The following is a 24,925-nucleotide window of genomic DNA, read 5'->3' as shown; positions in this document are numbered from 1 at the left end:
TAGTCCCTTCCACCAGATATAAGGGAAAAGATTCCTTTTTGCAGCTGGTAACCAGTTTCCCAAGTTCCCAAGGAAAGCTGGCTTTTATCTAACTGCCAAAAATCCTCCTATAGTTCGGGTTGAGGTCATTTCTGGATAGATGGATTTCCTGAGATTTAACAACCAGGACCTAAACCATACTAGCATACCACTGCGTGAAGGTAGTGACAAACAAGAAATGCTGGGCTGCATTCTGTCTTCTCCTGGCTAGACAGAAACATGTACCTCACGTCTCTCTGTACCACAGCCAGCATAGACAGAAAAACTGCTCTGTGAATATCTAAGTGACTGAAGCATCACAGTCAAATCACAAGTCTTAGAATTAAACTTTCCAAGAAAAATACCAAATGAGATTATATAATATTAACTACAAGCCATTAAAGAGTTTGGCTAGACAGTAAGAGAACTTTCTGAGTTCAGAAGCCTTAGGAAGAAGGCTGTAAAACCTAGGTAGATTTTATATTTCTTACTGATGGTTACATTATGTGATATAATAATACCTACAGGGGCTGCAGATGGCTTGATGATACACAGGTACCTAGCATTTTACTCTCCCTACTCCCAACCAGAATTTAGATATAAAACAAGTACAAAATAATCTGATGTCACCAGAATACGTGCACAAATTACCATTCATCGCATATGTTCATATCTTATAATTTGCTTAATAAATATGATTAATAAAATATGCAAAGTACTGAACTTTTTAAGACAAGAAGAAAAGCATCAAAAGAAGAGCCTCTGAAGTAGAGGCCCACAGTATATTATTAATCATTTACTGTAATTCTTTCTCTTATCAGGCAAATAACATACAGCTGTGGCCTTCTACCTAAGAGCTGCTGTTGTGCCCTCAGAAGAAGGTGGCTCCTAGAATCTACCAAAGCTCTGAACACATCAACTCACCATGCTCTGAGATGACTGCATTGACCGAAGCTGCTTAAGGACAAACTCCACCTTCTTCTGGGACGTAAGGGAAGCCAAGAAGGCATTGTGGTTTCTACAGGACAATTTAGCATTGTCATAATTTTCCTTAGCAGTAGTGATTTTCAGACACGAGTTTCCAACCAAATGCCAGCCAATGCCACAGATATTTTCTTTTGTAAAGGGAAAGAGGAAAGAAAACAAAGTTTTAGAAATTATGCAGTTCAGTTTACTAGTTCAAAATGCTAACATCTAAACTCATTCTGATTTGAATTTCAGGTGCTTTGTTAGGATTTAGTGAGAATATCAGACACATTATTAAATTCCATATGCAGAAAGAAAACTTTGAAAATAAAATAATTTACCTTTTAAAGAATGTGTATATGTGTGCCTTGAGTGTAGGTTAGCGCATGAGACTACAGCATCCACAAAGGCCATAAGAGGGCATTAGATCAGAGCTGAAGTTACAAGTGGTTGTGACCTGGACACTGAGGAAGACCTTAGGTCCTCGGGAGGAACAGCATGTACTCTCCACTGCTGAGCCTTCACTCCAGCCCCAGAATAAAAAGACCCTTTTACAAGTTTCACAGGTTATAGTTCCTGGCTCAAAGGATATACTCTAGGCTAATGTTCCTACTTTTGGGTGCCATTGTTAAGAAATTGGTGCAATTATTTTTTGAAGAAAAATGTAAAAGATGACAAATCTTGAACAAAGGGCATACAAACAAATATGCATACTGGAAGGGTGAGGTAAAGAACTACAAACGGGGGCTTGGGAGATGGTTCAGTGAATAAAATACTCGTGTCAAACATAAGTACCCAGTTTCAATTCCCAGCACCCACATAAAAAGCCAGGCATCGTTTTGCTTGCTTGTAATCTCATCTGAGGGCTAGAGGCATGGGAATGTATGAGGCTTGTGAGTCAGCTAGTCTATGTAATCTGTGAGCTCCACATTCAGTAAAAGACCCTGTGAAGAGTGATAGAGGAATACACCAGGAGTTAACCTCTGGCCTCCAATGCTCACACATAGATATATTTATCTACATACAGATGTACATATACAGAAAAAGTAAACTGAAAATGGAATTGGGAATGTATAAATTTAAGCCTCCAAATGGCCCTCTGTTTTCATGTCATAACTGGGCGGTAGCAGCGCATGCCTTTAATCCCAGCACTTGTGAGGCAGGGGCAGGTGTATTTCTGAGTTCGAGGCCAGCCTGGTCTACAGAGTGAGTTCCAGGACAGCCAGGGATACACAGAGGAACCCTGTCTCAGAAAAAAAAAAAAAAAAAAAAAAAAAAAAAAAATGAAGGTAGAAGCAAGTACATAAGGCATGCCAAAAATGAGACGAAAAGGAGACTGGCTTGGAAAAACCTCAAAGTGATACAGTACACAAAGGAAGTCTGTAATCGCATCCTGTGGTTGTACTGACCTCATAAAGGGTTGCATGAAAGCATGCTTGCTCCCTGGACAATAGCATGGAAGTGAATAAGCAAGCGTTTCCCCAGAATCAGAGCATACAGTTGGAGTCACCGACAGTACTCATTGAACGGAATAGTACTGAGGTCAGGGAAAGGTGTAACTTAAGAGCAGATAGACTCGCTTCTCAGAATGTGCTACTGGCAGGGAGTCAACATGGCAGGTTCTCGAGGCCAGTCTTTAAACAAGGTGCCTAAGTACTCTATTGGACATAAGCTTTGAGACACACACACAAAAAAACAACAAAAAGCCTATAGTGGCTTGAATAAGAATGACCCCCATAGGCTCATGTATGTTGATGCTTATTCACTAGGGAATGGCACTACTGGAGAAGGATTAGGGGATGTAGCTTTGTTGCAGGATCTGTGGCCTTGTTGGAGGAAGTGTCTCACTGGGGGTGGTAGACTTTGAGGTTTCAAAAGCCCATGCCAGGTCCCATCATTTTCACACCCTCTCTGCTTCTCTGCTCACAGATCAGGATGTAGCTCTCAGCTGCCACTCTAATGCCTGCCTCTATGCCTCCATGCTCCCTGCCATGATGTTAATAGCTTCTGAGACTGCAAGCAAGCCCCCAATTCAATGTTTCCTTTCATAAAAGTTGCTTTGGAAATGGTATCCCTTCACAGCAATAGAACACTGACTAAACTAAAGCCCATTCAGCAAACTAAATAAAAATGCTTTCAAAAGGTCCAGATCAACTGCCCTACTCAAGCCTCAGATGTTGGAGAATACAGAAGCCCCCCTTCTGGATATCCTGATCAAGCAAATACATCATAGAGATTTCCAGGGCTAGCTGGCCTCAGGACCTAAACTCATCATCCTGAACCTCTGCTGAAATAGTCAGGAATGAAGGTCCCATGGGAGATGATGCTGGTACAGAAATCTCTTCTCACAGAACTGTAAGTGAGTGCTTCCTGCAGGTTCCTGACTGCTGCTGAGGCCATAGAGCTCTAGTATCAGGTTATCACAGCATAAGGAAGGACAGTGGGACACAGTTTTGTAACATGGATCTTAGCTACTCCCCCCCCCAATTCTCCAGAACATGAGATGACACTTTACTTTCTTTCAAAGGCTAGTAAATACATATATAAAAACCTCATGTAAGCTAAAAACAAATAAAATAATTCCTCCAATAATGAGAGGACTAAATAGACAGAATAAGCATCTCTTTCCTAGGTCCAACCTAAGCCAAGGAGGGAGGACTAAGTTTTGGACCCTTATAGAGTGTATCCCTGTGCAAGGCCTACCGGGCAGGGCGATGCACTCTTGATTCCGGGGCTCCCACTGGCAGTTCTGGTCTAGGGCACAGCTCCTGCAGCTGGTTTTTTTATTGCAGTAGTACATGGGGTTATCCTTGGGGCAATTGTCATATTTGGCAATGGAGATCTAGAACACAGTGGAGAAGTGTTTTTGTTTATATTCACACAAATAACTCAGTGAGAATTAAAAATTACGTTACCTGAAGACGGTAACATAACTGAGAATGGTAACTGCAGAAAGAAAGGGAGAGAGGAAGAAAGAAAGGAAGAATTAAATAAACAGAATTAGATAGATGGATAGATGGATGGATGGATGGATGGATAGAATTAGATAGATGATAGACAGGCAGATGAATGGATAGAATTAGATAGATTGAAGAATGGATAGAATTAGATATATGATAGACAGAAAGACAGATAGATGGGTAGAATTAGATGGATAGATGGATGGATGGGTGGATGGATGGATAAATGGATAGAATTTGATAATAGACAGACAGATGGACAGATAGATGGATACAGAATTAGATGGAGGATAAACAGACAGACAAATAGAATTAGATAAGTGATAGGTGGGTAGGTAGGTAGACAGATAGACGAATAGGATTAGATAAGTGATAGGTGGGTGGGTAGATAGATAGATAGATAGACAGATAGATAGATAGATGATAGAATTAGATAGACAGAATGAACAGGAAGCAGCATTGCAGTGGGAAAACCACAGTGTGTATGCTCACTAATATGCTTTTAGCTGGCAAGCTAGCAGCCCAATGGAACCACTGGAGCTACCAAGCCTCACCCAATGTTTATTAGTAAAATGTGAAAGCTGAACCTGCTGCTTTTCTAGAGCTCCTCCCAGCCTACCAGAGCAATCTCAAGTTTTACTTCTTATGAATTGCATTAAATTAAATTAAAAAAGGAAAAAATGTCATGAGCCATCAAAGACAACAAAAGCTGGATCACCTTACCCTTAGCCTATTGTTACCTAAAACAAATCACACAGGATTAGCCGCCACTCCCCCCCCCCCCCCCCCCCCCATCATGCTGAGTCAAGATGTGGGCCAAAGGCATTCTGTAAAACACACTTTCTGAAACACTGCACACAGACTTAAGTAGCTGGAGCAATCCTTGGAATCAGGAGGTATACAGCATCCCTTCCTAAGAGAGAACCTGAGCAACAGTAGAATTCAAATTGATATCCCATTTTAAAAATAACGCTACTCATTATTTGCACTACACCCAAACTCAACTAGCATTTTTCTATTCTCTAAAATCCGTGAAAAACAGCATCTGACCTGGCCTTCTGTGCAGCTGTGGTTCACAGGGACACAGTGATCATTGCACCAGTGGCAGTCATTAGTATTGGCTGTGCAGCTGTAACAATCTGTGTGCTGGTCACATCTGTCATGGTCAAGGGCTACAGAGAGAAAACAAACCCATCAGCTATGTGGCAACCTCTCTTATGTATAATCTGAGATAGGTAAGCTCCTAACAATAGTTGGGAAGCAAAATGTAGAGTCAATCTGGAAGGAATAAAACATTGCCATGTTTAGGTTAGAATAGAACAGATATAAGCAGACAATCTGGGAAAGGCTGTTTTATAACTGTCCTCCCATGGTATCCAGAAAGTGAAAAGCAAAGGTCTGTTAATTTTATAGCTTCTAAGATATAATGGACGATCTGGGTGGGCTTTTGAATGCTTTTCTTCCCAGGACAAACATCAAGTAGCAACAGAATTAACACCAGAAGCTGTGCAGAAGCCAAAGAAAACAATACAAGAGACCAATACATTTGTCCTTGTTATAAATGCAAGGCCTACCTGGGTGCAGGTATACCCAGTGACCCACAATCCCACAGGAAGCACTTGCTAACTAGAACTCTATGCTCATGTGAATCCAAACCTGTGGATTTCAGAACTTCCACTCTTTGTAGACCTGACATAATTCTCATTAATTACCCAAGCAAGAAGCTACAAAGCTGTGTTGCCATCTATTAAACCACTTCATGAATGTGACATACACAAGCAGGAAGAGAGGCCACTGGTCTAACGCCACAGAAACTTCCCTGATCAGTTTTCATGTAGGCTGCTTTTCTTGCTAAGTTTACTCTGACAGGATTAGGTCTACCCAGAAAGTGAGATAAAACTAATGGGCTCATACTGAACCCCGTAAGATAACATTATTTCCAATACATTATACATTTAAGCTTAACTTTAAAGTTTGGTTATTCTGTTGATTCTAACTGCTTTGGGAGAATTATGAATCCTACCAGGTTCTGGTAAGCTGTTTTCCATAAATGAACCAAAATTCTAATCAACAGAACAGCCTCAGGACCTTTATGTCCCTGCACAACTTTATCTGACACATACCAGAAAAATAAAAGCAGTCTCTATCCAATATAACTCTCATGTAACTGCAACAACTAGATAAGGAATGTAGTTTCATACTTTAAATTGATTGGTATGGACAAATATCTTGGAGGCATTCTTATTTTCCAAAGATTTTTGCACGTTACTTCACTGAGTTGGTGAAGTGGTGCTCAGAGCAACCACTAAGCAAGTAGCAAAGGAGACAAAAATAACAAGAGCAGCTCAGGGGCTCTAGAAGAAGGGACCAGAGCTTGCCTGTCATGGTGTACTGCTATATACAGCTAAAGGAGCTGGAAATATTTTTCAAGGATAGCAGCTCTCTGCTGTCTACCAGAACAATCTGCTGTATGTGATCTTCCCATTAGAGGATCTTATCCTTATCTGTAACATTAGACCTTCATCATCAACATAGCAGCCAACAGCCACATATAGTTCTTTTATTGTTGATGTTTTTGGCTCGAGACAAGGTCTCATTACACAGCCCAGGCTGGTGTAGAACTGCCTCTTGCCTTAGCCTGTTGAGTATTTGGATTATAGGCATGTGCTACTACATCTGCCTCACTACATACACTAAAGGAAAGAAAAAAAGAGTTAGTGCCTTAGTTACACTAGCCACATTTCAAATATCTAATAATAACAGATTGCTACTGGCTACTAAACTGAACAAAGAAATATATAACATGTCTGTCATCAAAAAATTTCCAAAGTAGGGTCAGTGGTGCATGCCTATAACCCCAGCATTCAAAGGCCAAGGGAGGGGGATCACAAGAAGCTTGACACCAGTTTGAGCTATAGAGCAGGACCCTGTCTCATAAAACCAAATGAAAACAAATTTCATTGTGCCAGGGCTTCAGATCACCTGCAGCCAGACCTGGAGTTGATACACAAAGCCTGTGTAATGTGAAGACGACCTATCTATCACCTGCTAACAGCTTCCAGAAGCCACATGCCTCCCATCAAAAGACCTTATGTATTTTATTAAGAAATAGCTAAAAAATAAGGTGGACATAAAAGTGCAGGGAATAGGTTCCATCGCAATTCAGATAAAATTAGATCTTTAAATTCTAAGTAGAGAAAAAACATACTTCTTTTGGAAAAACATTCTGATTTTAACTTTTCTGCTTGCTCTTCAGTTGCCAACTCCCAGGAGGTACATTGAGATGACTGTGTGTCCCACAGACACCTGATCCCAGGTCCTGCTGCCACACAAGCAGCCTCACTGCGGTGTGCATCACACTGCTCCGAGGTAAAGACTAGGACGTCGCTGAGGAGGAGGCTGTTGAAGCCGCCGAACACATACATGGTGCTGAGAGGAGAGAGAGAAGGAATTTACTGAGAACTCAAACAGAGGCATGACACAAAGTGGTTTGGCTTGTTGCTTTTGAAATTTTTGAGACCAGTTTCACTGTGTAGCCCTTGCTGGTCTAGAACTTATGTAGACTGGACTGACCTCGATCTTGTGGCAATCCTCCTGCTTCTGTCTCCAAGGTGCTAGGATTTTAAGTGCCTGGCTCACAATAAACTTTTGATTGTCAATCGTTAGAAATATTCCAAATATTAAAAGCCCTCTGAGAGGGCTAGTGCAACAGGTCAGCAGGTAAGGCACTTGCCACACAACTAGACAATCTGAGCTCAATCCCTGGAACCATATAAAGATGGAAGAAAAGACATGACTTCACAAAGTTGTCCTTGACTTCCACACATGTGCTACAGCACCTCATCCACATAATAAATGCATACATACTCACATACATACATGAATGATTAATTTAATACTCTCAGACATTATTTTCAAGGTCTCAAAGACTATTACCATCATCTATTCTCTCAAATTCCATCTTTTGCCCTCCTTTGTGATCACTCAGAATAGTTTAAAAATCTACCTGTAAGTGTGTACATGGAAAATTAGTACACAGGGAAAAATGGCATTTTAAAAAGATTTATTTTATCTTTAGTTATATATGTGTGTGTCTGCTGTATGTGCATATGTAGATGGGTGTCCACTGAGGCCAGAGGTGTTATAGTTCCTAGAGCTGGGATGGCTGGGATCTTCTACTAATAGGGAAAAGATAAGACTGTTGAGGCTGAGATGACTCAACAGTTAAAAGAGCTTGCTGCTTGCTGTTCCAGAGGACAGAGTTTGGTTCCCAGTATCCACAAAAGGCAGCTCACAACTACGTATAACTCCAGCTTCAGGAAACCTCTTCTGTTCTATGTGGGGACCTACATACACGTGTGCAGACACACACACACACACACACACACAAAGTGCATGCTCAGGTGCACACATGTGCAAGTACTCACACAAAAAGCAAGCAGAGAAAAATTTAATACAAAGAAGGCTACAAAGAGAGTTAAAGAAAATTATGGACAGAAAAAGTAGTCCTGAAAGCTGTAGCCAACTGAAAATATATGCATTCCACCACAACTCACAACTGCTTAAGGTCTTTCCCCATTCCTAGCTATAAACATAGCATTTTCTAGGCATCTCATCAGAAGCCCTATTTACAGAGAAAAACTATGTCCTAAACCTCTGATAGCTCCTAATTTTATCTTATCAGTTTGCAGTGCCATTTAATGCATTTCTAGTACAACTCTATAATCTCAAATATCAAAGATAACAGACAAAATAGTTTCTGAGAAACAGGCTATATGAAAAAAATTCCCCAAACCTGCATCCAGGCACATCCCCACAAGGACACCTATGTGGGACTCTTCTTTGAGAAGCTGACTCAGGATCCACCCTTGCCTCAGGCACGTTTGTTTTTATTCTTCTAACAGCCCAATTTTGCTACATACTGGCTATTCAGTGAAATTCCTCTCTGTATTGAAGCTATGAATCCTGGGTTTGTCAAAGTCCATAAAAGATTAAAGAACTCTTCAGTCTGCTGTGGGTAATGGACTTCAATTAGTAATGCAGAGAAAATTAGAATACATTGTTGTGCCATTTGTTATCTATCCAACTGACAAAGAAAAAAGTAACAAATGTTACCTAATAATTGAATTGGTGAGACTTCAAGACAACTGGCAAACTCCTATACTTTTGCTAGGCATGTAAGATTGTAGGAGTCCACAAAAGGGATTTTGGCAACTTGAAACAAAACTACACATTTACCTTTTGTACCTTAAATCACTTTTCTAGAAGTCTATCACATAGATATAGTGCCACAGAGTGATCTTCACTATTTATTGTTAGGTGTATGTATGGTGGAAGAGTGGGCAATACAGAAAAAATAGAGAGAGTCATGTAACTTTTGGAGAAATAAAGGTCTGACACATATACAGTCTCTTCCCCTTTCAGAACTCTGTAGCCTAGGATGGTCTAGAACTCATGACTTTCCACCTCAAAGAATTCCTCTTATCTTAGACACTTGAGTGCTGGGATTATAGGCATGATCTACCCTGACTGCCCAACCTGTATTCTTTTTTTCTTTTTTTTCTTTTCTTTTTTTGGCTTTTCAAGATAGGGTTTCTTTTTTTTGTTTGTTTGTTTGTTGAGACAGGGTTTCTCTGTGTAGCCCTGGCTGTCCTGGAACTCACTCTGTAGACCAGGCTGGCCTCGAACTCAGAAATCCACCTGCCTCTGCCTCCCAAGTGCTGGGATTAAAGGCGTGAGCCACCACCGCCCGGCCAAGATAGGGTTTCTATATGTAGCCTTGCCTCTCCAGGAAATTACTCTGTAGACTAACTAAACTGGCCTCAAACTCAAAAGTTCCACCTGCCTCTGCTTCCCGAGTGCTGGGATTAAAGTTGTGCGCCATCATTGGCTGCTTCCAACCTGTATTCTTAAAAGACCAATCTAGTGACAATGGAAATTAGTGTTTAAAACCCACTCTTGGAAAAGCAGGGCATCTCTGAATTAGATGTTCATCTCCAAACTAAAACAGAACAATTGGGCTGGAGAGATAGCTCAGAGGTTTAAGAACATCAGCTGCTTTTCCAGAAGTCCTGAATTCAATTCCCAGCAACCACATGATGGCTCACAACCATCTATAGTGAGTTCAGATGTCCTCTTCTGGCATGCAGGTATACATGAAGATAGAGCATTCATATATATTAAATAAATAAATAAATATTAAAACAAACAAACAAAAAACAAAAATAAGCCCACAACATTTCCCTATTCTCTTTCATTCCTTCCCAAACTAGACCTTTTTAGAAGAAAAATCTAATTTCATGTCTGGGTCAAGAAATGTTCACAGTGCATTTGTAATATGCACAACCAGAGACAGACCATGGCTGTAGGTCAGATTCAAGTGCTCCTCTGAAAAGATACTCACTAGCTAGAGTTTTAAGAACTAAAGCAGAATGAAACACATCAAATATTTTCTAAGTCCAAGTTCATAAAGACATAAGACTCCTCAAAAGAAGCCTCATCTGTTACTTCTGGGCTGTGATAAGCAAGGATGTCTCCTATCTCCAAGATCCCACAACTCCAAGCAAGTTTAATACTAATCCACAATGAGAAATTTGGTAGCCCACCTGCGCTGGGCTTCAATTTTTCCTCTCTAAGTCAATAACAGACCAAATAAATGTAGTGATTGTATGGCTCTGTATTTATTACAGTATCTGAAAACCAGACATTCCAGTAACCAAAAAGAACACACTAGGATTCATTTTTAACTCCACTACTGGTTCCCTAAGTATAACATGAATCAAGTTGGACTTAGTTAATAAAAATATTGCTTAAACTAAGCACAGCTGATGTCTTCAAAAATTGTGAATATCTCAGGTCACATGATGGCTCTAGGAGGGTGGGAGAAAAGGTCAACAGGTAAATGCCATCTCTTCATCTAGCACCTCACAATCTCACAGCTTTCCCTCCTGCGCTCCTCTCTAAAACCACAGTTAGAACAACTGCTAGATATAGGTGATCCTGTGCTGCTGACTGACAATACCACAATGAAGGGAGAGCCATCAATTTCTCACACGATTAAACTGAAACCATGACCTTTTTACCATTCTCTAACATCTCCAACCCTGCCTAAGACTCAGATACTCAAACACATCACAGAAATTACACAAAATAAAAACACTATTCAGAAAGTCATTCCTGATTTTGATTCATGGCTAAACTACATTTTAAGACAAACTGTCGATCTCTTTGTGTTTGGGTAAAACTTAAGAATGTTTTAATAGTCAATTCATTCAATTGTTACTATATTATACTATACATTAGTATGCTTGCCACTTAGCAAATGCCCACGCTGTGCCTAACCCTGTGCTAGGAGAACACTAAGAACACACATGTGAAGAGAGCTGGGGCAGATGGCACCAGCAAGGCCAGGTGGCCTGATGCTTGCCACATGGAAACCTCAAGAGGCATTCAGGGCCTTTTCTGAGAGAAAGTATTAGACTGCAATTTAAGATAACACTCAAGTTAACAAGATATTTTTAAAAATCTTTCCACTTTAGTCTCTAATCATAAAATGGTCTTGCCACAAACCCTTATATACTTGTAAAACATTAAGTAATCACATGATTACAGATATCACCTTTCCCCACTATCTAGCTTCCGAATGGTCAATTTTTCACCACTCCAGAACAGCACTTTTGCACTTTTCCTAATACAAGTTTAATTACTTGTATTAGGAAAGTCCAACAGAAAATTTGAAAACCTACAGAAATATGTAATATAAGCATTACAGTATTTAAATACTTTGAGGATTTATATAATTTTGAGTTTTAAAGAAAGAAGCAGAAAGCAGTAACGGCAGCAAAATAAGAAAAGTCAACATCAGCAGGCTGTTAAGCTTCTCAATCTTTAAAGCATACTTTCAAGTCACCAGGTAAAGTGGTCATTCTGCATGTCCTTCATGGCAAATGCTGTGTTTGCAGAAGGCACAGTGCTGAGGTCAGAACTCAGGATCTTGTGCAAGCTAGGTAAACACTCTATTGCTGGCCCACAACCCTAGTCCTCTGCATGTCCTTTACAGGACTAAGGTTCCTGGGGCAGATGGACAAAGAGCTCTGCTGGTCAGAGAGGTATTCCTGAGCACACACCTGGACATGGTGCAGACTTCAGACTCGCTCTTTGACCTCATAATCTCCCAGTCCTGTTCCCCTTATCTTATTGTGCATTTAAAACTGCCCTCTCTCCTTTTTTCTCCCCAAACCTCTTACCATTCAGATACAACTGTTAGAAAATTGATATTAGAAATGAATATAAGATGTAAGACAGTAATACAGCCTTTGCTTTCCAGTTACCTGTTGTGCAAGACCGCTGAATGGCCAAATCTATTGACATCATGATGGAGCTCAGGTCTGGGAAGCACTGACCATCGGTCACAAGCTAAGGGAAAGAAAAACACATTTCAGAGTAGGTTGTCATATATAGTCCATGGGAACGCTCAGTCTTCATAGAAAGAAGCATAAGTTTTGACCCCAGCATTCAGAAGGCAGAAGCAGGAGGAACTCTGTGAATTCAAGGCCAGCCTGTTCTGCATACTAAGTTTCAGACAGCCAGGTCAGAGAAACTCTGTCTGAAATAAAAACAAAAACAAAACAAAGAAGAATGCCTCATCCACAGCCTCATACAACATACTTATCTGTCTTTTTAGTTATGTTATTATGTATAAAGGACAGCAGCAACAGCAGCAGCGATATTTCAGGGCATGAAATAAATGTACTGCACAGAAATACTAATCAATGTATTCAGTCACCACCCACAAATCCCCTCCTGATGGTCACCATTCTACTGTCTACCAGTTTTACCTACCAGAATATCTGCTTTAGTATTTGTGGTGCTAGGGAATCAGACCCAAGGCCTTGTGTATAGCAGACAAGCACTCTACTGCTGAGATGTATCCCCAGAGCACCACGGTATTTTCTCAACTTAAAAATTTTAATGCTAGGTACACACCTCTTTTAATTAGGGCACACATCTATAATACTAGCACTTGGCAAGGTGGAGACAGGAAGATCAGGAGTTTAAGAACAGCCTCAACTACAAGTACACAGCAAATCTGAGACCTCTGCAGATAAGTTTTAATAAAAATGAACATACAGAGCACATATTTCACCTATGTCCGTCCTCAGCCACCTGCACCCTAAATTGGGCTAAAGGATGTCTTTGCTGAAAAGTCTGAAGGATTCTCCAGTCATTTGTAGCCACTCTTCTGGCCATTAACGTATCTCACAGGTCATCAATCTCACCTATTTTCTCTTGCTTCTCTGACACTCTTTTAAGTCTCTACTCTTGTTCATATTCTGCTCTCCAACTGTCTCTGACTCTTGCTCACCTTTTATGCTCCACAATAACTCACCTCTCCTATAACCTCCTCTCAGCAATCAGCTCTGTCCTAAAGGAATCTCCAGCTCTGTCCTAAAGGAATCTCCAATTGGATATGCCCCACACTTACTTCATTCTTTTCTTCCCAAATCCTACTCCCTGCTTTTGTAATTTTTACTATTTTTTATTAAAGACACAGTCTTACTAGATAGCTCAGACTGGCCCCAATCTTGCCATATTTCTCAACCTCCTAAGTCCTGGGATTATAGCCATGTGCAATCATGTCCATATGTTTTTCTCCATATCTGCTTTTAGTTTTGGCAAAGGTGGTCCACAGCAGACACTTGGAAAGAAAGAGCAGTTATATTTCTGTCAAGACACACAACAGTCAGGTACTAGAAGTCATCACTGCTACTTCCATGGCCTTGATTCAAACCCCATTAGGACTTCTGCAGTAGCAGCCTCCTAACTGTCAATATGCCCCTTCAAAATCATTAATCACAGTGCCACCCAAGAGATCTTCTTAAGCTGGTCATGGTGGCCCATAAGGGTAGAAGTAGGATGGTTACCATAAATCTTAAGTCAGCCTGGACCATAGTGTGAGGGCTAAACTTACAAAAAGGAAAAACAAGAAAAATCTAAAATACCCACAAACAAACAAAAAAGTCTAAGGCATACATATGATTTTATCACTTTCACAGCGAGATTTTTCAAAAGACCAACGATCCGTGGCACTCTGAATCAGACCTGAACAGTCTAACAGTCACCTGCTACCTTTTATGCTACTATGACAAAAAAAGTGATAGTTCAAAAGTCTTAAATACTTGACATGTACTTTTCCTGCCTCTTGGTCTGCACCTGCCTGGGAGATCTACTTGACTCCCAGTGTTCCTCAGGAGCAAGTTTGGATGGCTTCTCTTCAAGAAGGCCTTTCCTGACCACCAAGCTCACCCCAGTAGCTTAGGAGTGCTCAAAGGTAATTTCACATCTTCTTTTCAGCAAGATTCGTCCTGAGTTACAATTATATTGTCTTCTCATTTCTTCTTCCTCCAGCTTAAAGCTAAGGACTAACTATAGTGTATCTCCCATTCTCAATTTAAAAGTTCAATAGCTAGCATAAACACATCTGTTAAAAACAAACATCTAGGGCTGGGAAGATGGTTCAACAGTCAAGAACATTCACTATTCCCCCAAAGGATTTGGTCACAGTTCCCAGCACCCACATAGTGGCTCACAAAAGTCTGTAATTCCAGCTCTGAGGAATCTAATGCCTACTTTTGACCTCCATGGGGACTGAACATACACAGTGTGCTTAATACATATATGCAAAACACTCATACACATAAAAGTAAACAAAACCTTTTTTTAAAAAATGAATGCCCAATTTAAACTGGCCAAAATCATAGAGAAAAAAGAAAATGATTTCAAGGGGCTGGAGTGAGGGATGAAGAGAGGAATTGTTGTTTAAGGGCAGAGTTTCAGATTTACAAGAAGACAGCATGCAGATGGTGTTACAACATGAGTAACACTATGAATATATTTAGTTCACTTAAATTACTTAAAACATTAAGGTGGTATTATTATGTACATTTTACCACAATAAGAATAATTTTTAAAATGAATTTCTAGTCAGGTGTGGTAGTACACACCTTTAATCTTAGCACTCAGGAGACAGAGGCAAGAGGATTTCTCTGAGTTCAAGGTCAGCTTGATCTATATACTGAGCTTCGGCCAGTTAGACTACATAGTGAGACTGTCTCAAAATGCAAAAACAAATAAAAAGAAAGAACATCATATGGATGATATTTACACAAAAGAGCAGTTGATGTTTATTTTCCAGGAATAAACAGACATTGCCCTCTTCTGGCCAATGTATATTGACATCGACAGCATGTGGAAAGCCAGGTTTCTAAGAAACGGCATATTCCATCAAATTTAACATGATGCTGGTGGTTACAACTACCACCAATACTACATAAGGCATTTATAAGAAAGGAGATACCAGTTAACTCAGCCCAAAAAAAGGATTCAAGCAATTAACAAGAGTGATTTCATAAAGAATTTAATATAGTTTAATCCAAAGTAATGCTTTTCAATAAATGTGTAACCCTACTCAAATGCAAATTCTACCACTTGGTCTTCTTTTAAATGGTGCAATTATTTTAACATAGTGATATTTTCAATCCTCAATGTTGCTCCTGTGCAAAGAAAATATTCCTGAAGTTCAAACATGTTTGGAAAGCTTACCAATGTCATAAGCCATGAAGTCGGAGGAGAAGCACTTGGCACCGTGGCTCATGGAAGTGTCATTGTGTGTGTTCCCTCCAAACACCAGCATGGTTCCACTCATTATCACAGCTGTATGCAAGTAACGGAAAAATCGGCTGTCCTTAAGAATGGTCCTTTTGAGTTTATTTAAAAATAATAAATAAAGGTTAGTTTTAGAAGAATACTTATCTATCTGCCAATTTACATGTAATTATTTTATGACTTCAGATTCAAATATACAATATTTGATTTCCCCCATATGTAAGCCACTTCCTTAAAAAAATCATGAAAATCTGTTAAGAATTTTGGGAAACTATATTAAAAGCCCTAAAATGTTCGTTCTCTGTGGTTCTATAATTCCACTTAAGAATTCCAGGTAAGAATTATGTGAAATGCAAATCAAAATTATACTCAATACCTTATTAGTAAGACAAAAGCTAGAGACCAGAAATTCTAACTGCATAGACTCAGTGGTTCACATCCACTAAAGACAGTGATCTCCAGCACAACATAAAATGACATTCAAAGCATGGCCTCTACTATATGTTAAGAGAGAGGGACAGAAAGAAAGAGGGGGGGAATAGAAGGAGAAGGAAAATACAGCACAACCAATGCTTTATAATTACATCATAACTCAAATTTATTTCCATTTGTTAAAAATAGCATATTCTTATAGGCCAAGCTTCAGTTCAGAGTGAGGAAACTCTATCAAATAAGCATGGAAGCATCATGTTTGATGAGTTAAATGGATAAAGATGGTATAGCCTACTCATGTGCACGGTTCTGGGTTTGATCCCCAACACCAAAAAGGGAAAAGGAAGAATATGCTTTTTAAGTATGGATAAAATCAGCACAACTTTTATTGCTGAGAATTCTGAAGAGAGGAAATTTACACTAGAGTTCAGTGGGTGAGAGCTTAATCAGTCTAAAACACTAGTACTTTCTAACTATCCTAAGAACAGAAAAACTAACAGACAGCAACAACACAATTATTACCTTAACTCTATTACAGTATTTATCTCCTAACTTTGTTACATACAATGTGAACAAAAGTCAAACTATAGCACAGTATTTTCCAATCAATTGCCTCTGCAGATTCTATACCATCAAGGGAAAGCTCTAGGGAAACACCTACCACATCTGAGTGTCCACATCGTATCTGTAGAGGTCATCTGCAAGCCGGTATTTGTTGGCACTGAAAGCCTTGTAGCCACCATGAACATATAGAGCCTTGGTCCTGTGATCATAAACACTGCTGTGGCCATAACCCCCTTGCACAAGAGCACCCTGAGTATGTAATATACTCCATGTGTTCTTTTCTGGAAAAGAGACAATAGTTAAAGTCAATGTTGCAGGCTCCTCTTCTTATGAAATAATAAATTATTGAAACTATTCAAACATTAGTTTAAAGTCTTAACATTAGTTAAACATTAAAACATTAGTTTAAAGTCTAAACGCCTTAGAGCAGAAGAAGGAAGTTCAGGATATACTTTCATCTTATTTATAAAGAAGACCATCTAGGCAAGCCTGCATATGATCAGCACTAACTGGGCTCATTGTGAAAGGGAGGCCATGAGGCTGGGAAGGAGATGCACTGGGAAGAGCCTAGAGGAGCTGGATAGAAGGAATGGTGGTGGATATGAACAAAATATATTGTATACATGTATGGGATTTTCAAAGAACAAGTTTTTAAAGATTCATATTTTGTTTTGTTTTGTTAAGATAGGGTTTCTCTGTGTACCCTGCCAGGCCTGAAACTCGCTCTGTAGACCAGGATGGACTCAAAGTAACAGAGATACACTTGCCTCTGCCTCCTGAGTGGTGGGATCAAAGGTATGTGCCATCATACTGGCAAGATTCAGATTTTTAAAACAAAATTTAAAGATTCAAAGTTCTCTTAAACAGACATTTAATTCCCTGTGATCTTCAGTGACTCCTTATGATTTTCAGATATACTTTGTATTTTTTACAGGACTACTTTATCAAAATTTTAATTCTGACATTATTATACAATGAAAAACAATAAAATGTAACACAAGATTAAACACTATGGTAAAATATCATTGTGCTGGCCTAATATTTAAAGAACTATCCAAAATTATTTTATAGTGCTTATTGTTTTACATTATGCTTATTTTGATATCTAAAGCATTTAGTGCTATCTTTGGTTCCTTGCAAGCTGACAGGAAGTGCCAAGGAACAGCCTTGGTTTAGGAGGGGTTCTGAGGAAGGGGTGTCTGGGAGGGGGAGGCAACTTGTCAACAAAAACAAAAACAAAAAGTCAAATTGTGGGTCCAAGCTGGCAGCTGGAGACAGCTTTCCAGCCAGCTTCCTAGCTTGTTTTCTCTCTCTCTCTCTCTCTCTCTCTCTCTCTCTCTCTCTCTCTCTCTCTCTCTCTCTCTTTCTCTCTTTCTCTGTGTGTGTCTCTGTCTCTCTGTCTCTCTCTCTCCCCCTCTTTCCCTCCTTCCCTTTCTCCTTTCCTCTCTTTCTCCCTCTTTCTCTCAGAGGGCAGGTCTCTCTCAGAGGACCTTCCTCTGGAGATCTCCAGACAGCTCTCTCTTGCTATTCTCTGCTGAAGACAGTTCTCCAAGCAGTTCTCTCTTGCTATTCTAAAAAACTTTCTGGATAGCTCATCTCCTGTAGATCATAAGCCCAGTTACTTCCGGTTTCCTATGAATCAGCATCCTGGGACTCCCGCCCCTTGGGAGACAGCAAGCTCACATTTCCTTTTAACATTGCAAAAGAATTCAGATGTTCCTTCCTCTGTTAAGCACAGACAATAAACTAGCTGGGTACCCTGTCCTGAAATTATCATTTTACCACACCTGGGCCTAACCGTGCTCGTTCCAGGCCCACCCCGAACTCAGGACTTTGTCTTTGTAAGCACAAACAAATTTGGCTGGGTGGGATCTTCCAGCAATCACCACTCCCTAAATCTCCTTCTCTGTTTTCTTAGTGTCTTTCTGACAATTGGCTCACAGAAGAGCTGCTTTTGTTCCTGTAAATCTGTGAAGCCTCTCATACAATTCATATTATATCCTGATATTTTTGTATAATTGAGAAAGTATATATTTTCGAACTCATGTTCTTTTCCATAGCCTTAAGAGCTGTCCTGAAGGTCCCAGTATTTACTTCCCAGACTCATGCTGTCTCTGATTATCATGAAATCATTCACATTTACAGGAAGGACATTCCTCAAAAGAGGAACATAAAATATGTACATTATTATATAAACAAGGCTTATGTCCATGACATCCAAGGAGGCCCAGGCTACTTGGATGTCCAGGAACATCCAAGGAGGTTCCCAGGGGCAGGAACCATGTCATTCTGTCCCCACCAGGGCCATGCTGGACTCATCAGTCCCCCTCTTTTGTTTTTCAATTGAGGGTGCAAACGTTGACTGTGGGGCACTTGACTTGCTTGATGTAGACTAAGAGGTGAAATAAATATTCCAATTTTCCCTCAGCTTTCCTTAATGTAATACAGCTGCCAGTTTGGACCCACAATTTGACTTTTTGAGTTCTTTTGACACCTCCTTCCTCAGAACCCCTCCCAAGCCAAGGCTGGGCCTTGACAAGAAATAGTTGTTGCATAGGGACATCAACAACCTGAATCTCACCAGTTATCTACTGATATTAACTATTTCAAGACAAAGTACTGGATCAAGATCATGCTGAATTTTGTTATAGTGTTCTAATAATAAGAGTAGGGGTTTTCAATCTGATATTCAACATGCCTCCACTGGAAAAAAATACGTACCCAAGTCATATTCCTGCACAATGCTTATATATCCATAGAGTGGGCAATGACCGAAGATGACCAACATGACCACTCGGCCAGATGCCAGTGTAACAATATGTGCTGAATGTCCAACAACTGCATACTGATCCTTAGCTTTGGGGGTTAACAATACCCATGATTCATTATGAATATGAAATACTCTCAGCTCATTGGTCACATTCCCTGTTGAATCAATTTTTCCTCCATACATGTAGATTTTATCCTATAAGAAAGATGTAAATAAGAGTTTTTAAAACCATTAAGAAATCAGCTCTAGGGCTGGAAAGATAGCTTAGCATATGAACATCTGCTGCTCTGGCAGAAGACCAGGGTTTGGTTCCCAGTACCCACATGGCAGCTAACAGCCACCTGTAACTCCAGTTCCTGGGGTTCTCATGCCCTCCTCTTCTGGCCTCTGGAGGAACAGCATACAGAGACAGACATGCAGGCAAAACATCCACACATAAAATAAAAATAAATACATTTTTAAAAAAATTACTAATGGAAATCAAAAAATGATTGGATCACAATCTCATTATTATCCCCAGCTTAACAAGTATGGGTAAAATGAGCTTTTCAGTGAATTACTAGGAATAGCATAGAGAAAGAACAAACTAAAACAAGTCATATCTTCATCTCTCTAAAATACTTTCTCTACATGAAATGTATTACAGAATGAAATGGCATGGAAAATAAATTTGGCTCATCCTGCAATATATACACAAAACAAGGAGATGACAATGGCTACTCAGTCACACTGCATACAGTGTGACTAGACTTGATAATGGGCATAGGCTCACTGACACTATTTAATCTTCATTGTTAACCATTTCCACTGTGACCCTAGTATCCAAATACAATACCATGAATTAAAATAGTTCTAACTTCAATTTCCAACTACAACTTGGTGAATTATATACCTCCATCACATCAAACAAAGTTTATACCAATTAAAACCAAAGCTGAAGCGTATTCAATAACATAAAGCAACAGGAAGAGTTGAATTTCTTGCTTGGTGAAAAGTTACCTTATGTAATGCCAAAGAATGACCATATCTTACAACCACACTGTTCACAGAATGGTTTAATGGAAGCCATTCCCTAGAAGTCAGGTCATACCTGCAAAATAAACAAGCCATATTTTCATGCAAATGACAAAACAGAACATCTTGTATTCTTCTAAGTATGATATAATCCAGTTCAAAGATTTTCAACAAATCAACAAGGATTATAGGGAGACACATGCTACTCTGGCAAACATACCTTATACCCGGGCTCATTGAACATGAGTGAACTCAAAAATGGGGAAGTTGACAACACAACCCTGGGATAAGACAAACATCTACTGGAAGCTTCTATAGTTTCCTATAAACCTCTTCTACGTAACAACCTAAGCCATCTGACATTTGTACTATAAAGGGAATTACAAAAGCTTTGTAATTTATAAGGTCCCATTTGTCAATTCTTGATCTTAGAGCATAAGCTACTGGTGTTCTGTTCAGGAAATTTTCCCCTGTATCCATGTGCTTGAGGCTCTTTCTCACTTTCTTTTCTATTACTTTCAGTGTATCTGGTTTTATGTGGGGGTTCTTGATCCACTTGGACTTGAGCTATGTATAGGAGATAAGAATGGATCGATTTGCATTCTTCTACATGCTAATTGCCATTTGAGCCAGCACCATTTGTTGAAAATGCTGTCTTTTTTCCACTGGATGGATTTAGCTCCTTTGTCAAAGATCAACTGACCATAGTTGTGTGGGTTCATTTCTGGGTCTTCAATTCTATTCCATTGATCTACCTGCCTGTCACTGTACCAATACCATGCACATGTGATAAACAATTTTTATCACAATTGCTTAAGGTCCAGGATGGTGATTCCACCAGAGGTTCTTTTATTGTTGAGAATAGTTTTCACTATCCTAGGTTTTCATAATAACTTTTACTCATTTAATAATGACAAACAAAGTAAGTATTGAAGAGAGAATAATAGTTAAAAGAGAAATAACTGGGTATGTAAGATGGCTCAATGAGTAAAAGTGCTTGCTGTACTAGTTTGACTATCTGAATTCTATCCCTTGGACTACATGGTGGAATAAGAGAACCAACATGTATGTGCAAAGCATGTGCACACATTGAGGAGATCTGGAGGGCGTGGACAGGAGAATATGGACTAGATGTTATCAAGATCACTATATATGTGTGTGTGCGTGTCTGTATGAAATTTCCAAAGAATAAATATTTTTAAAGAAAATTACCAGTATTTCTCTTTATTTAATCTTTTGCTTAAGAAAGTTACAACTATAACATTTCAGTCATACTGTAAATATAATTAAAATTCTAAAATACAAAATTAGTAAAATAAAAATATTTTCAGGGCTGAAGCAATGAATGACTTAGTGAGTAAAGTGCCTACTGAGCACATATGAGGATCTAATTTTAGATCCTTAGTATCCATAGAAACTATGAGTGTGGAGTCACCTCTCTGCAACTGCAGTCCCAGTGGTGGAAGGGTGACCCAGTCTATCCAAAATGACAGGCAGATCTAGTCTATCCAAAATGGTAAGTTCCAAGTTAAGTGACAGACCCTGTCTCCAAACAGCAAGGGCCAAACAACAGAGGAAAACACCTGATGTTGACCTCTGGCATCCATCCATGTGCACAACAGAGGAAAACACCTGATGTTGACCTCTGGCATCCATCCATATGCACAACAGAGGAAAACACCTGATGTTGACCTCTGGCATCCATCCATATGCACAACAGAGGTGTACAGACTCACAGATTTATATTTTATAAATATAATAATAATTTATAGGGAGCTGGAGAGATGGCTCAGTGGTTAAGAGAACTTACTGCTCTTCCAAAGGCCCTGAGTTCAATTCCCAGCAACCACATGGTGGCTTACAACCATTTGTAATGGGATTTGATGTCCTCTTTTTTTTTTTTTTTCGAGACAGGGTTTCTCTGTGTAGCCCTGGCTGTCCTGGAACTCACTCTGTAGACAAGGTTGGCCTCGAACTCAGAAATCCACCTGCCTCTGCTTTCCAAGTGCTGGGATTAAAGGCGTGTACCACCACCACCCGGCTTGATGTTCTCTTCTGGTGTGTCTGAAGACAGCTACAGTGTACTCATATACATAAAATAAATAAGTAAATCTTTAAAAAAAATAATAGTTTATAGTCCTGCCATGTAGCTCATTCATACTTACCCATGAATAATACTGAATAATCACATCAATTAAAATTTTAATTTTTTTAAGAAAACCTACTGTGGTAGCTTGAATGAGAATGGCCTGCATAGATTCTAATCTTTGAATACTAGGTCTCTAGTTGGTGGACTTTTGGGAAGAATTAGAATTTATGGCCCTGTTAAGGAGATGTGTATGTCACTGGGAGTTAGCTTTGAGATTTCAAAAGACTTTCCCAGTGTACTCTCTCTACCTTCTTCTTTTGGATCAAGATGTGAGTGTTATGATTTGGTGTTTGATTTTGAGGCACGATGTCATGTAGCCCAGGTTGATCTTGGACTTGTTATATAGCCAAGGATAACCTTGAACTCCAGATTCTCTTTTCTCTACCTCCAGAGTGCTGAGATGATAGTATATGCCCCATGTCCCACCTATGAGGTGCTAGAAATTGAATCTAGGGCTTTCTACATGCTAGGCAGGCACTCTACCAGCTGAGCTACATTTTGATATAGGTCTTCCTTCCTATCTAAAATATTAATATTCACCAAAATCCCATGAAAATTAGTAAAGCAAGAACACCAATATCTGTATAAAATATATAAAGCCCTAGCACATGTTTTGATAGAGTACACATAGAAAAGATGTTCTAATCTTTAAAACATGGCTCACAGCCAGGCAGTGGTGGCGCAGGCCTTTAATCCCAGCACTTGGGAGGCAGAGACAGGCGGATTTCTGAGTTCAAGGCCAGCCTGGTCTACAGAGTAAGTTCCAGGACAGCCAGGGCTACACAGAGAAACCCTGTCTCAAAAAAAAAAAAAAAAAGTAGCTCACAAGGAAACATGGCATCAATACATATATCTATAACACATGTGAGGTGAGTGACTGTGAGTGCTCCCCTGAGCACCTTCTGTGAACTACATCCAGAGCTGATAGTAAAGTAAGCCCAAACAATGAGCATGAGCAACAATAGACACACATAAGCACTCATGTAATTTAAAATAAGCAAAGTTCTTGAAAGGAATTTAGAACTATAAAAAAAAAAAAAAAATAACAACACCAACAACAGGGATAACCTGTCTGAACCAGATGGTCAGGAAAGAGCTTTTCATGAGACAATTAGATTGAACTGTAAAGAGGAGAAGAAACCAGTCCTTAGATATAGTATCAGGCCATCTAGACAGAAGGACAACAGTACCAAAGCACTTGGAGTAGGGCTGTGCATGTGCTTCATAGGCAAGGCATGAAGACTGTTACTGCACGCAGCACAGAGGACAAACAGGACCATTATAACTAATGGGATGGTATTAATGGGAGCTTTTCTATGTGTGTGTGATTGTACTTGTTTCTGTTTTATGCTAAATAGCACAGGCTGGTGCTATTTTCTAATTCACTGCCCTCCTTACTGAGCTTTCAGAGCCCTGGGAGTACAGGTATGCACAACCAAGCCTGGCTAACCATGGCTTTTAAGAATATAGTAAATGATGTGATTTGCGATTTTTTAAATATTTTCCCATTCACTTTTATCAAAACATTAAAATCAATAGAAACATAAATCTGACAGAACTCCACTGCAAGAGACTAAGTAGAAACCAATAGCAGGCTAAACCTAAAAATAAATAAATATAACATGTACTTGTTGAAAGAGTTAGTTAAAATTGACATGAAGTTATGATAAAAGCTGTGAAGGAAGTATCAAAATGATTCCAAGGTTTCTTGCTTCAAGAGAGAAACACAGGGGCTAAAGAGATGGCTCATAGGTAAGAACCCTTGCTGATCTTTCAGAGAACCTGGATTCAGACAAGCTCACAGCTAACTGGAACTCCAGTTTCAGGGATCCAATGTCCTCTTCTGGAATTGCTTGCATATGGTATATATGTGTATGTGTGTGTATATATATATATATATACACACACACATATTCATACACAAAAACAAACAAGTAAGTCTAAAAAAGAAGAAGAAAAGAAAAAAGGGAATGAGGAGCTAAGGACATGGCTCAGTTAGTAAAGTGCTTGTCACACAATTTGGATCATGCTTGTAATCCCAGCACTGTGGAGACAGAGACAGGAAAATTCCCAGCGTTTGCTGGATGAATCACTGAGCACCAGGTTTCATCTCAAAACCCTGTCTCAAAAAAAAAAAAAAGAGAATAGAGATCAATTATGGGAGACACTCAATACTGACTTCTGGCTTCCACATGTGAACATTCACACATGCAAATGGAAGGAAACCAATGATGGGGCACAAGTCAAATCATAGGACGGCACGTGTGTTCCACAGAAGGAGAAGTCATGTTCACAGTTTACTTCACCTTCTCACGGATGCAGCACTAGTAGTGGTAGGAACAGTTAGGTTACTAGTAGAAGTAGTTACAGTTATTTCTACATTGCTTG

The 24,925-nt window shown here is 39.5% G+C and overlaps 1 protein-coding gene across 2 annotated transcripts in view; it reads right to left on the bottom strand.

Moving 5' to 3' along the window:
- The window catches only part of Atrn (attractin), a 114,924-nt gene that overhangs the window by 51,518 nt on the left and 38,481 nt on the right, over window positions 1-24,925 (bottom strand). For both annotated transcript variants that reach the window (XM_031371927.1, XM_031371928.1), the window contains exons 7-15: window positions 20,374-20,464; window positions 19,326-19,569; window positions 16,702-16,885; window positions 15,546-15,700; window positions 12,275-12,359; window positions 7,153-7,373; window positions 4,995-5,116; window positions 3,688-3,826; window positions 943-1,133 (exon numbers count right to left, since the gene is read on the bottom strand). In XM_031371927.1, coding sequence (XP_031227787.1) covers window positions 943-1,133; window positions 3,688-3,826; window positions 4,995-5,116; window positions 7,153-7,373; window positions 12,275-12,359; window positions 15,546-15,700; window positions 16,702-16,885; window positions 19,326-19,569; window positions 20,374-20,464 — 1,432 coding nt within the window. The remainder of the gene's footprint in view (window positions 1-942; window positions 1,134-3,687; window positions 3,827-4,994; window positions 5,117-7,152; window positions 7,374-12,274; window positions 12,360-15,545; window positions 15,701-16,701; window positions 16,886-19,325; window positions 19,570-20,373; window positions 20,465-24,925) is intronic.

The sequence above is a fragment of the Mastomys coucha genome, unplaced genomic scaffold (assembly GCF_008632895.1).
Source record: "Mastomys coucha isolate ucsf_1 unplaced genomic scaffold, UCSF_Mcou_1 pScaffold15, whole genome shotgun sequence".
Taxonomy (NCBI): Eukaryota; Metazoa; Chordata; class Mammalia; order Rodentia; family Muridae; genus Mastomys; species Mastomys coucha.
The sequence above is the reverse complement of the archived record's forward strand: the minus strand, read 5'-3'. Positions and strand labels throughout refer to the sequence as shown.